The sequence below is a fragment of the Agelaius phoeniceus genome, chromosome 4 (assembly GCF_051311805.1).
Source record: "Agelaius phoeniceus isolate bAgePho1 chromosome 4, bAgePho1.hap1, whole genome shotgun sequence".
Classification (NCBI taxonomy): domain Eukaryota; kingdom Metazoa; phylum Chordata; class Aves; order Passeriformes; family Icteridae; genus Agelaius; species Agelaius phoeniceus.
Window position 1 is genome coordinate 61260680 of NC_135268.1, and position 13700 is coordinate 61274379.

The 13700-nt window shown below is 38.4% G+C and overlaps 1 protein-coding gene across 1 annotated transcript in view; it reads left to right on the forward strand.

Annotated features, from left to right (window-relative positions):
• Positions 1–13700, forward strand: part of SLC2A9 (solute carrier family 2 member 9) — a 78064-nt gene that overhangs the window by 20973 nt on the left and 43391 nt on the right. The window contains exon 6 of the mRNA XM_054633228.2: positions 7948–8080. Coding sequence (XP_054489203.2) covers positions 7948–8080 — 133 coding nt within the window. The remainder of the gene's footprint in view (positions 1–7947; positions 8081–13700) is intronic.

The following is a 13700-nucleotide window of genomic DNA, read 5'->3' on the forward strand; positions in this document are numbered from 1 at the left end:
AGAGTTCCAGTCCTGTTCAATATCTTCAATAATGACCTGGATGATGGTGGAGCTGTTTGTATCTGTAGAAACATGATGCTTTGTGGAGTCTATTTTAGTATATGAATTGCTAGTCCTTAATGAGTTCTTCAGAGCAAAGGTGAGTGTAGGACTTGGGAAAAATAGCATAGGAATTTTTCTCATCAGCTCTAGTTCCCAGTTGTGGGGGTTTTTGGTCAGGATTTGTCTAAGTTTAGAGCAAGTGTTTGAGGAGGTGATCTCATAGCACTCCTGGGAACCATTCTGCTGTTAAGCCAGGCTTGCAAAAGGTTACTCCAAGTTACCCTGGTCCCTATTAATTCACTGGACTGCTGAGCTTGTACAGCATTTCTTAAAAACACAGAAGCAAAACTGCCTTATATTCATGTAGTAAAATACAAAACTGAATGAAAAGCTGAAGCCTTCCCTGAAGAGTGTTTTAAAACTTCTGCTAAGGATACAGGAGACACATTGGTGATTATAAGTGGCTGCTCAAATTTTTAAGGGAATATTGCTAAGAATAACTCAGAGAAACATCCTTACAAAGAAAGGAATTTCTGGAGGTAGGGAGGGAGGGAGGAAGGAAGGAGGAGAAAGAGAGAGAGAGAGAGAGAGAGAAAGAAAGAAAGGCCAAAAATATTTCAGTGCTCGTTCAGATAGTCACTGATTTCAGCAGGTGTTTGATGTCTGCCTGCACTTCCTGCAAACTTCTACCAGACACACCAATTAAGAATTGCTTGAGGCAGTGATTTTGAAGATGGAAATCCTTTTTCAAATATTCTCAGTTCTTTTCCTCTTCTAGCCATGGGATGTTTCCATCCTCTTTTCACAGTAACACATAAGGCACGAAGTTTGTTACTGGTGAAGCAATTTCCAAGTCTTTTATCAAGGCACAAGCACTTCAATACAAGCTATGAGCTGCTGATCTGGGACATGAAGGCCACCTCACCCAAGGGTTGGTTGATCCAGGCAAAGGAAGATGCTGTGTAGGCACCAGGCACAGCCTTGGTGGGTCTGATAAAAGTGCAGAAATGCTGCCAGGACCCTCTGGGTTCTTGCACATTCACGGTTCAGTAGGACCCATGGGAAGAGGTCTACTCTGTCATACCAGCCCTGCTGTAGGAATGTGGTAGAGTTGATAAATTTCTAATGGAGACATTTAGTGAGGTGCTTTGTTTATATCTATTGTGGATCAGCTGAGATTATGTATTTACTGGAGATCATAAATCAACTTTTTATCGGTTCCCTGAGACAGACACAACAGTATTTATTCATCCCTTTTCTGTACAGAACTCATTAAGTAATGCATGGGAAAACAGCTGTGTGTCTGCATGTTTGCAAATGAGTTTCAGTCCATTAAAGCTGTGCTGTGAGGCTTCAATTCCCAAAGTTGTAACAACATATGGCTGATGGGCCATTTGTAATATTGAAATGTTGCAGTTTTGCATTTGGGAAGGACAGCATCTTACAGGAGAGGAGTTGTCTGAAAGTGGAAGTGTGATTATGGAAATAAGAGCACTGTGGAGATAGATATATAATTTAGACTCAACAATGAACAAAAGACTTAATTGCAGAGCATCTAATGTTGGGATGAGAGTTTATCATCAGTGAGGACTCCTACTCATAGACAGTGAAACAGTGCTCACCTGAGTCTTGAGAAGATTCTGTGTAGCTGTTCTCTGCTGAATTAGGTCAGTTGGAAATGCAGTAGACAAGCTTTCCTGGAAAGATATCCTCCAACAGATGTGAAGGAAAGAAAGACATCAAAACACCATGGAGGCTGATAGCAGTTGCTGATCATTTTCCCCTTATCCACTGAAACATAGTTAACACATGTAACTAAACTTGGAGCATTTGCTTATACTAATATTTAAAATGTGACTTTCTGCTACTTTATCAGACTTAAAAAGGTGAGGTTTTTTCACTTACTGTAGCTGACCTAACAACAAATAGTATCTGTTTATAAAACTCATCTTACCCTGTGTAAGTTGGACTCTGCTTCAAATGTTTAGAAGCAAATGAACATTTCAGATTTTCCTGTTTCCTTAGTGCTTGAGTATTTGATAATACTTACAAATCTGTTATTAAGAAATAAATCTAAATAAATTTGACCTGTGACTTCCTTCCAAGTGTGTTTCTCACACTGGGGAGATAATCACCACTTAAACATTTTTGAAGGTTCTTAACCTTCAAGATTAACATTTCAGTTTTACTTTCTATTATACATTGTAAAACTACCCATTATTGCAAATTCATGTCCTAAGACATAAATTTATCCTCTACAAATTAGGTATTAATGCTGTGGTATGTTGGTCAAGCCCTGTAGGACAGCATGCAGTTATCATATTGAGTAGGAGGGTATGTTTTCTACTCTTGAGTACCTTTGCTTTTGAAACTACTGGCAAAAGAAAAAAAATGGGAGATATATTATTGATTAGTATTTTGAGGGATTTTTTTAAACCTGAAGTAAATGTCAAGTTAAAATTAATTGGGTTTTTATTTTTTTTTAAATCCAAACCAGATTTTTTTGTCATTAAAAAAATGTTAAGATGAAATATTCAATAATTTCCATTGTTTTTAAAACAACAAATGTGCTTTGGGTGTTTTTATGTTTGTTTTTCTCTTAACCTTAATATACCTTAGTCTAACTTTCATAACTTCAGTTTGGCAAAATATAATCAAATAAAAAAACATTTGCATCTAATGCAATTTCTAGATGCCCTGGAGCACTTATTTTCATCTCCCACTACAGTCCCAAAAGGAGGCAGGTCTCTGGATTTCCATGTGCTGCATCTGCCAGTCCCACAGGGACATCTGAGGTACCCAAGGGCATCAGAATGATAGTATCTTCTCATGTTTAAAAAGCTGAGTCTTAGCCTCCTCAATTATTTTAATTTACTATTTTTATATTTTGTTATTTATGGATGCTAACCTGAGTCTAAATGCATCACTGAAAGGAAGTTCTGTCAGAAATTTTGTCTAGCTCCAGCATACCTCTAGTATTTCTTCCTAAATAAGCTCCTCTTCCTAAATATATGCTGGCTGCTGATAATAATCCTATGTGAAAGCTTCCCATTTCTTATCTCTGAACTTTTTGCTTCTCTTGGAGATGAATAAATGGGGACAAATTATGCCATATAAGGGTGCAGTAAAAAGTTAGCTGTTACTCCAAGAAAAAGCTGCACAAAAAAACCATCTGGGGAACTTGTAACAGATCCTTTAATTCTCCCTCTCAATACTTCCATGATCTAACATGCCATTTAGTGAAGAGAAAATCATGGGACTCAGACACCAGACACTTTCAAAGCTGTTTTAAGTTCTCAGTACTCAGTAACAAAAATCTCCTGCTGATTTCTGTGAATTTTACATCAGACTTGTACAGCCTTGAGTCTGTGATTTTCTGTACTCATTATTACCTGGGAAGATACTGATACCTGAGTAATCTTCTTGTCAGAGTTATAGCTGTAGTAGTGACCTGTAAAAACACACATCTGGGTACAGAACAGAGGTGAAATACACATATTATCTGAGTTTCCTTTGTTTTAAGCAGGAAGGTAAGCAATTTGTAGCTCTGTTATTGAAATATATTTTGACAAACTGGGTTACAGAAATGGTCATGCAAAGAGAAAATTGTGTCCAGCAGGGATATAACTGTGAGATTAGCATCCCCTGCAGCCAGAGGAGGCTGTAGAGCAGTGCTTGGAGTGGTACAAAGAAGGTAGGAGTAAGGCAGTTGTTTTGCACCTTACTTGAGGAGCTGCTCTGAAGCCTGAGATGCAGAAGTTCTCTCAGCTGCCACATGATCATCACCACTGTGCCATAGCCTTGGCTAAAGGAAGAGAAGATAGTTCTAAAGCTAGAAATTAGTTCCATCTCAGTGCTTTTTCAGTCCTTGGCCCCAGGCCAGCATGGTTGTCCTTTACTTTTAGGAGTGTTTTATGTGGTGTGGTAGCAGATTAACAGAGAAATGCTGAACTTGTGCAGTATTCTGGGCTTTGCATGCCTAAGTAAATTTTCCCAGTCTGTTCTGAGCAGGGATACAATTTTTTTTTTGTGGGGCAAATGGAATATTTCTGATATACATTTTTTGTGCCAAGTCTGTACAAGAAAGGACAAAATTCAATTGCTTGAATATGAGCAGATAGTTTCATCTTGATGCCCTATGGTACCTTAGGTGTCCCTGTGAGACTGGCAGATGTGACACAGAATATCACAGAGACCTGCATCCTCCTGTAGCTGCAGCAGGAGGCTGAGGCAAGATGCTCCAGGGCATCTAGAAATTAGACTAGACTAGATGTAATTATTTCTGTCTGTGTGTGTGATTATATTTTGCAAAATTAAAATTTTAAAAGTGTTCTTGCTTTTTATAGAAAATGAAAAATAAGAGACTACCAAATCACTATTTCCTGGTTATTTTCAGTATCTTGCATTGGATGCCAGAGGCTTTTGTCTCTTTGTTCCCCACAAAATGGGTAAAATATGTCATTTTACACAAGAAAGTTATCCAAAAAGGTAATTTCTGTTTATAAGTTGTTCATCACTGCAGTAAACTCATCACAACCGCATCCCCAAGGAATTAATTCCAGAATAAATACTTAAATGGTGACTACTTAATAGTAACTGGTAAATAAACTTGCTCACTGAAATCACAGATCATCCTGTGCACTGAATGCTAAAAAGGGGACAAGAGTGTTTATTTTGATACCATCTCCTGCACGTTTCAGGCAGCAGAGGTAGCCAAGCCCTTGACAGTGCTGTGAGGCAGCATGGTGGCTGCACAGGGATGCAGAGCAGGGCTGGGGAGTGCCCTGTGCTACCCCATGTCCAGCCTGAGCCTAGGAGAAGGTGTTTGGGGTGTGGGCATTCCCCTGTGGCTCTGGAATGGACAGGAGACAAGATGGGGGAAGCTTACCTGGGAGCAGCTGGGGTCAGGATGCTCAGTGGGACATGGGGATCTCCACAGCACAGAAACCCAGACTCTGGGCAGAGAGCAAATGAGGACCCTGACTGTGCAGTAGGGGCTGAGTTGGGAATGGGAGATTGTCCAGATTATATGTCCAGATATGTCCAGATCATGCTTTTAAAATAAATAGATAAAAAAATTAAAATCTATTTATTAAAATAAAAGAGGAGAGGTTTAGCACAGATGTTAGGAAGAAATCCTTCACTATGAGAGTGGTGAGACACTGGATCAGAGTGCCCAGAGAAATTGTGGATGCTCCAGCCCTGGAAGTGTTCAAGGACAGGCTGGAGAGGTCTCTAAGGAATCTGGGATAGTAGAAGGTGTCCCTGCCCATGGCAGGGTAGTGGAACAAGGTGATCTTAGAGGTCCCTTCCAACCCATTCTGTTTCTCTGATTCTGTGAAATTTTTTAGAGGGAAACAAAGAGAGTGAAGCCTGTCACAGTTGCATATTTCCTTACTCCTGTAATCCATCTTATTCAGGGTTATTTAATTGGCCACACTAAATCTTTCAAAAAATGGGTGCCCATGTCCAGGGCACTACAGCACTTCTTCCCAACCTCTGTTGCATGACCTTGCTAACAATTCTCTTCTCCCTTTAAAATGTATCTATATGTATATTGTTTACCTGGTCTGTGTTGAGAGTGTCTTCACATTTCATCAAAATCTTCCAAATTGCTGAGAATACTAAATGTAACTGGTGTTTAAATAGATTATTGAGTTTGATAGGGATAGTTCAGCTGTCAGCAGTGCCTGTTGACATTTCTCCATGCCACTTTCTTTTCCATCTTTTGATGGTTACAATAAGTTCCATTTTCTGCATTTTAGCTGATGATTTTCTGACATGGCAACATTTTCTTTACTGTAATTCAGTGCACCATAATCTTGTTTCATTTGCAGCTGATAAATCCATGCCATGCTTTATCTCCCTCCCTTCCACCCAATCTTCTGTCTCTGCAGCTTTGCACTTTATTCCATCAACCTTTGAATGAGTCTGTGGTTGTCAAACTTGCTCTACTGTTTAACTGTCTTTTGTAAATACATCAAAGCCAGGTTTTTCATGCTCCAGCCTAAGCAAATATCCATAATGTGACAGTTTAAAATGAAAATTTTACCATCCTGACATGTTATTTGTACCAATTCTGAGCAGGTGATGAAATCAGGTCCCCTGTAATTAAAACATTTCATGCTCTTTTAAATTTTCCCTGAAATAAAATGGGATGTAGCTGTTTTCATTTCTCCCAGCAGTGCCTGTGTGCTTCTCCTTACTGCTGACAATTGAGGCAAAGTGCTTTAAGTGTCTTTTCAGTCACCTACACTGTCTTTTGCCTTTAGCTTATTACTGCTTCTGTCCCAGTATGTGTCCTGTTCTATTCCTTCTTAAAGAGGTTATAAAACCCTCCTTTTGCCTGCTTCTCTTAGTTCTCTTTAGAGGGTCTGGTTCAACCTGATTTCCAGCAATTTAATGAATCCTTTAAGCTTATATTACTCCTACTATTTCTTTTCTGCAGTGGGAGGAAGGAGTTAAGATTGTATAATGTAAATGAGGAGAAAAGCAAGTAGAGCACACACTCCATAATGTTGAATAGGCATGAAATCTTTTGAAATGGATGGAGACATTTCCACTGGCTTCAGTGACTTTCTGATTAATTCACACCAAAATGGTAATTGGGAGCATATTTATGAGCATTTCTGAGTATTTCTTAAGGTTTTAGAAGTTAGCATGATAAAAAGTAAAACAGAAATCTTTAACAGAGGAAATAAAGGAGACTCAGTGTGTTATGTGGCAAAAATAAAGGGCTTTTCATTTTAGTAGCAGGGTTTGCTATTTATTGTGAAGAGTAATTTCAGAGTCTTGTTCATAACTTTTTCAAAATAATACTCTGAAGAAGAGTTAATTGAGATAAATGTGACCAACTTATAAACCATACACTATAGAAGACTTTAAAAGGAGTGTAAGTTTATTCCACAGAAGTCTTCATAGGTAGGAGGGCAGAATGTTGATAATAACAGCATACAAAAAATACTTTTTTTCCTTTAAGAAGCATCCTTGACATGGTGGAAAAAAACCTTCAGAAAATATGATGGGCTGATCAAGAGTAACATTTTTATCTGGACGTATAGTCAAAAATTATAACACCCTATAATTTTTTTATATGGTACATAGCAAAGAGGTTTATATTACAGGAAATTATTCCAGGAAGATATGGAACAAAGGTGACAAGTTATACTGCCTGTTTTCCTAAATTACTACTACAAAGCAGTACCCACTTTGATTATATAATTATTGACTGGTTTTAAAGACTGAAACTTAGTTTTCTAGTTTTTAAAATAAGATCCAGGCTTGTTTGTCCATAAACAGTATTAACTACCTTTGGTTCACCCACATTACAGAAAGTTTTCCACTCAGGTGGAAAAAAAAAAGAGAAAAAAGGAATTAAGAAATAGGTTCTTGAAGCCTTCATGATAATGCAGGCTCTTAGGGTGACCAATTACCTCAAGCTTTAAATTGTTTGAAAAAACACCTTCTCAAGTTGTTTTCCCATCCCAGGAGAATTTTTTAAAAACACCTCTCTCACCTAAAAGGGCAAGTGAAAAGTTTGATTAGGAGATACCACACCAATTATTTCTGGGAGTTATTTGGTTTTCTTGGGCCTGGTTTCAGGCTTGAGGCATGGATTACATCCCATACCATGCAGAACATTGTGCTTTAGGCTTTGCTGAAATGAAAGAATGTAAAATAAAAACTGACAATGGAAAGTGCTTTGGGGGCTTGGCCCTTGAGTAAGGGAGGATCTGAGAGGGAAGTGCTCAAACCACTTACGAAGCTTAGGAGGAACACATCACTCTGGTGGTGGACACAATACTTTGAATGATGAAAAATTGCAGTGTTCCCTATCAAAGCTATTTTTCCTCCAAGTGTCACTATGGGAGAGTATTACTGACTCCTGTTTGCATCCATTTGCAGGAATCTCGGTGGCCTTTCTTATTTGGAGCAATCATTGTTCCATCATTGATACAAGTTGTGATTCTGCCTTTTCTTCCTGAAAGCCCTCGGTACCTTCTACTGGAAAAGCATAACAGGAGCAAGGCAGAAAAAGGTAGGATATGCTCCTTTTTGCAGCAAAGAGTGTTTATTGTAAGGATTCAGGCTGGAGACACCTGATTCTGATACCACACGAGAAGCAGAATATCCTCATAGGAGAGAATCTCTTGGCAATAATTTTTCTCCCTTTTTCATTTGTCTCTGTATGCGTAAATATAGCTGTGGCTTTGAAGTTTTTATAAATTAAACTCTCCAGCAAGGTAACTTATATAACATTACACACACAGTGATATAGAACTAACCAAATCATCCTGCTATTGTGTGCCAGCCACTCTGTGCAGGGTTCATTTGAAAGTAAAAGGTGGTTTCAGTCACCATGACTCTCCCTTATCTACAGTTTTGTCTAATAAAAACACAGATTCCATTGCTGCTTTTTTCCCCCCAGTATTTGCTGTGTTCTGTAACTCAATAACCTTTGTTGATCTAATAAAAACCCCATACATCTGTTTAACTGAAAAATTCCAGTGCTTCCATATTGCTTCAGCTTCAGAGACAAGGAATATTTTGTCCTTACTTCAGGTTCCAGGTATAAAACTATTTGCTTGTGTGATCACAGTTGCTGCATTCTCCACCCCAGTAAATTTACTATTGTCCCGATATAGGTGAGAGAGTTTTAAAAAATTTAGTTTAGCTTATTATAACAGCATATGAAAAACAGGAGTCTATAAAAAAGGAGTCTGATTATAATACCAAAATACCAAACATAAGTTCTTTACAAATTATTCTTAAAAACTTCATTTGAATATGACCCTTAACATTTTTAGTCATGAACTAGTTGCTTGCAAAAACTTGTAAAGTGTGTATCAGCCCCTGAAATATAAATTTAATAATCTTTAAGCATGAAATTAATGCAACTCCATCCAGTTTCTTCTATTTTGAAACTAAAAATTAGCCTTTTTTATTCTGAAGAGCCCTGAAAAAGCAATAGTATACTGGTGAAGAGACTCCCATGTTGTCTCAATTTGGTGTTGAATGAAGAATTCTATAAAGTTTGGAGCCTCAGACACTCAGAGATACAGTTCAACGCTTAAAAAAAAAAGGAGCACAAAAGAAACAATGTTTGGGAAAGTGTTCTTAAGGACTCAGCAGAGTTTTGAGGAGGCAGAGAGCTTTTCCAAGGAAAGGGCTGCCCTGCCAGCTGTGCTCAGAGCACCCAGCAGAGGTGCAGGACCCAGCTCAGGTTGGCTCTTGGGTGGAAATTTCTGCAGCACCATGGCTGGGCAAGGAAGAAATGCTTTTGGGTGCCAAGTTTAAACTGGCTCATTTCTGCCTGATAAAACTGTAGATATATTTCCAGAGCTATGGCTGGCAAAGGCTCTGCATCTGCAGTGCAATTGCATAATGTTACACTTGCTATGAGGAACCATTGAAAATCCTGCTACAGTACCTGGGGACCTCAGCTCTGACAGTGAAACTGGACCTCTCATAGGTAGAGTTTAAAAATTAGAAAACATGGCAGTAAAATAACACCACCTGCCTTGAAATTCACACCATTTACTGTTGCTGATAGTGTGCCAATGGCACTCTGGGATGTTTTCAGCACATATGTTCTGAAAATAATTTGAAATCTAATCCAGAGGCATTGGAAGTAGGTTTTGGAGTAGAAGGCATCAGGAGAGCAGTTACCTGGGGAAATGAGCTTTAGCCACTGGTTTACTGATTAAAAGAAGATGGCTTTCATGAGCCACCCTAAGGACTATAAATTTAGATACTCAGAGAAAAAAGAGACAGCTGATATAAAAAGCTTTTCAAAGTAACTGCATATGAATATATGCTTTTGGATTTTATTAATTCTATAAGAAAAGACTCAATTCTGAGATATGTTGTAATACACAGAGTAACTCATTTTGAGTGTGGTCTGCAGTGAAATTCAAAAAATAGGAGAGTGAATCAACAATCGAGACAAATCATCTGGATATTCGCATTATCAGCAGAAATGGGGGAGGAAAAGTCTAAGTATTAAGGAGACTGGAGGAGTTGTGATTTATTAAAATGCCCTTCTGCTTATAAGTCATATAATGACAAAGCAGAATTCTTCATTTTAGTGATGACTACAGAAATGTTTTTAAATTATTTGCCTCTTAGCTTAAATCTGCATATTAATATTGGAAAATTGCAACGCTTTCTACTGACTAAATCCCTTTTCTTTCCCTTAATGGATCAAGACTATTCATGCAAATATATATTTCACAGTGGATTATATCTTGTCAGAGAAATATAAAACTATTATTTGCAAAAGGTCTACTGTATTTAAAGCAGATGACTATGTTAGTCCTTATGAAATACTCCAAAGTATGCATGTATATCAAAGCTCCTAAAATGGACCCGACAACATTAATCTTCCTAATTGTTATAGAGCAATAATATCCAGTGAGATAATTTAGGTCATTGAGTTTCCACAAAGTTTTGCCCCTGCTTTCATCGCCTTCTTTTCTTCTCTGTCAAGCTCTTTTCTGGCAGATGTCTTTAAGGGGCAAATAAGATATGAGAGAAGGGGAAGGACCAAAATGTGTTGTGTAAATGATGAAAAAGTGAATGGATGAGGGTAGAGGGTTAGAGAGGCATCATGTGCAAGCCTAAGCCACAGCACCATGAGAGAAGCTATTCTTTGGGGCACAGGGGCAGCAATGCCTCAGATGAGTGAGCTCTCCTGAGCCCCATTAGCAGGGCTTTACCTAGGGCCCTGCTTTCCCCTTTCCAGCCGTGCGGGCGGTGCGCGGCTGAGCCGACCTCTGGCCGGTCGGACACACGGACACCGTGTCTGACTCGCTGCTCTCTGCTGCCAAAAGCAGCACTGACAGACGGGCTTGGCTCATCTTCCTGCATGTCACCAACCTGTATCCTACTCCCTGAGACCCAGAGGATCTGAACTATCTCTCATATTCCTGTCTCACTGCTGAGCATGGGAGAACTGATCCATATGTTTTGGGGAGAGAACACTCCGCTGGAACAACAGCATAATCTGTAAACCTGCTCAAGAAGCAAAATCTGGTAATGAAGCAAGGGCAGAACCACTCTAGCTCCTCTCCCAGCTCCCATAACTAATATTCTTCTCATTTGATAAGAATAGAAGGGAAGAAATTGCCTAGCATTTAACTGGTGTGATCCTTCTTAATCAAGGCCAGACAGCAGAGGAGAAATGGATATTCAAGTGGTTGAAGAGAAGGACTTTGGAAGGAGATTGTGGAAATGAAAAGTGACAAGGATAGAAACAGGAAGAAAAGGAAAAACTTGCTGCTATAATTACATCAGTTTACCATCCAAGTTCTAGGACAGTTAAGACAGGGATTTCACACTGGCTGTCTATTAGTTTCATGCCAAGTGCACCCCTGATCTGTGAGTATCACAACGATGTAAAATAAGTAAAATCAGTAGTAGTGATAAAATGGAACATTTGTTACAACTAAAAACATGGGTTATTAAGACTTGCAGTTGGTGAGTTGAGGTGTCTTTTTTGAAGTGCACTGTTACAGGGAGGAATCTTGCATTTCCTATGCAGCCACAGTAGCAGGTCATTAAATCAATAATTCAGCTGGTATCCCAGCTTGCCAGAGAAAAAAATATTGTTATGTCTTAGGGGTCAGACAACTTGGATGAAATGTCACAGCAACATCTGTTGGTGGCATACAAAATCTGTTCATGCAGTATGTTCAGTCATACATTAAAAGTCCCATGGTTATGAAAAAAGCATTACAATAGGTATAATGAGAAGCATAGGTTTAAATTTTTAGAAAGATGGATTAGGGTTGACATCTTTTCATGTGACAATAGAACAAGGCCACTCCTGATTTAAAAAAGCAGGCAGCCAATTTTTGACAAAGCCCTTCAGGGGGCCCACATGGACTGGAGAGGTGTTAAACCCAACCTTTAAGAACAGGAACAAGTTGCTGCAAATCCAGTGATTAAAATAGGTTGTTATGACTGACAACAAGCACATATATTATTTATTTTTGTTTCTCTGTGGGTTTTGTATGTCTGTAAGGATTAGAAACTATTCTTACTGGAAAGGAAGAGACAGCCATGGCTACTACACTTGCTGGCTTATGGTGATGGCTTCATCTCAGACACTTACCTGCCAAAATCTGGAGTGATTGTGGTGTGTCTGATTTGTTTTTAAACTTTTCTTAAACCTCCTGTCTTTTAGAAAGGATTTTATGTCATTGGACCTTTAACACAACCCTGTTTACCTATTCTTGTGTTATTTTAGGGTGGCATGTATATGTTTTGTTTTACCAGTACATATTGGCTAGTTTCAGGTGAACCTGAACAGGCCTATTGATGTGTGTAAAACCACACATACAAACAGGCAAAGATGTAATCCTTAACTGGATAATAACTCAAAAAAGATCTGTGTGTTCTTTACTTAGAAGAAGAGGGAGGTGACATATGGGAAAAGCCTGATGTCATTTGTCTGTAGTTATATTTCTTGAGATTTTTTTCTTAAATTTTGCTATGCTGCATGCTAGTAGATAATCTATATTTTTCTAGATTTAAATAGCATTATTATATTTATATCTCTTGTAGGAAGATATACCTGGGTTATTCTTCTGGATATTCAGTACTCTAATAAAATTAATTTATATGAAATAACTGTTAGTTCATTTTGTGAATTATTTCTGTGTTAACATGGAGTTATTACAGGGAAATTTCTACACACTACCTTGAGCAGTGGCCAAATAAGATCCTGTTTAAGCAGAACTTAGACAAAGATGTGTGAGACAGTGTGACACTGGATTTAATATAATTGATCATCAGGGAAGTGAATGTACCCATGGGAAACAGATGACAATAATACTCCTGCAGCTTATTTTAGTTTTTTTCCATTTCTTTTCAAAGAATAAGCCCAAGCAAACTTTGACCACTTCTCTCTTTTTCTGCCCCCCTTTGCCTGGTGCTGGCTTTATACTGTAAACCACTCAAGAGAATTTTGATCTTTAAAATTTCTTCTCAAAGTTCACATGCTAATTCTGTTGATAATAACTGCTTTCTTTGCCAAGTCCTGGAAGTACTATAGTGGAAAAAGAATTAGTAATTCCTATGTTGCTGAGATGTTGAGTGCCCTTCTTCAGTTAATTTAAAGGCCTGATTGGTTTTAGAGATGGTACCAACTGATTTTTTTCAGATCTTTGAACCTTTTTCAGGTGCTTCACCTTCACTTAGGTGAGATGAATAAAAACTGGTGGAGTAAATGGAAGGGTCTCCTGACTTCTTTCCCCTTGACTGGAACCATCCAGTTCTTTTCCTCTTTATGAAGGCAGTATTCCAGCTTTTGGAGGCTGAGCTTCTAAAACCTTCTGATCCAAGGGAATTAAATAGGAATCTGGAAAGTTTTAAAAGCTTCTAGAACTTCAACTCCTTAGATGTTTTAAGTGTTACATGAAAATAAAGCTTCCCTACCGAGAGAAGCAGCCAGTCACGGAGGGAAATGAGTCATTGCAGTGAGGAGAGGAACGACTTCTGTGCTTCTCGGTGCCAGCAATGCCAGGGTTTAGACAGTAAAACTAATAAATTGAACATCACACATTGAAAGACATTTGAGTTTCCCTATCTCTCTGCTAATGCAGAATTTCTTTCCACATTATTTATATATAAAATTGTGATTCTTATGGTACTGA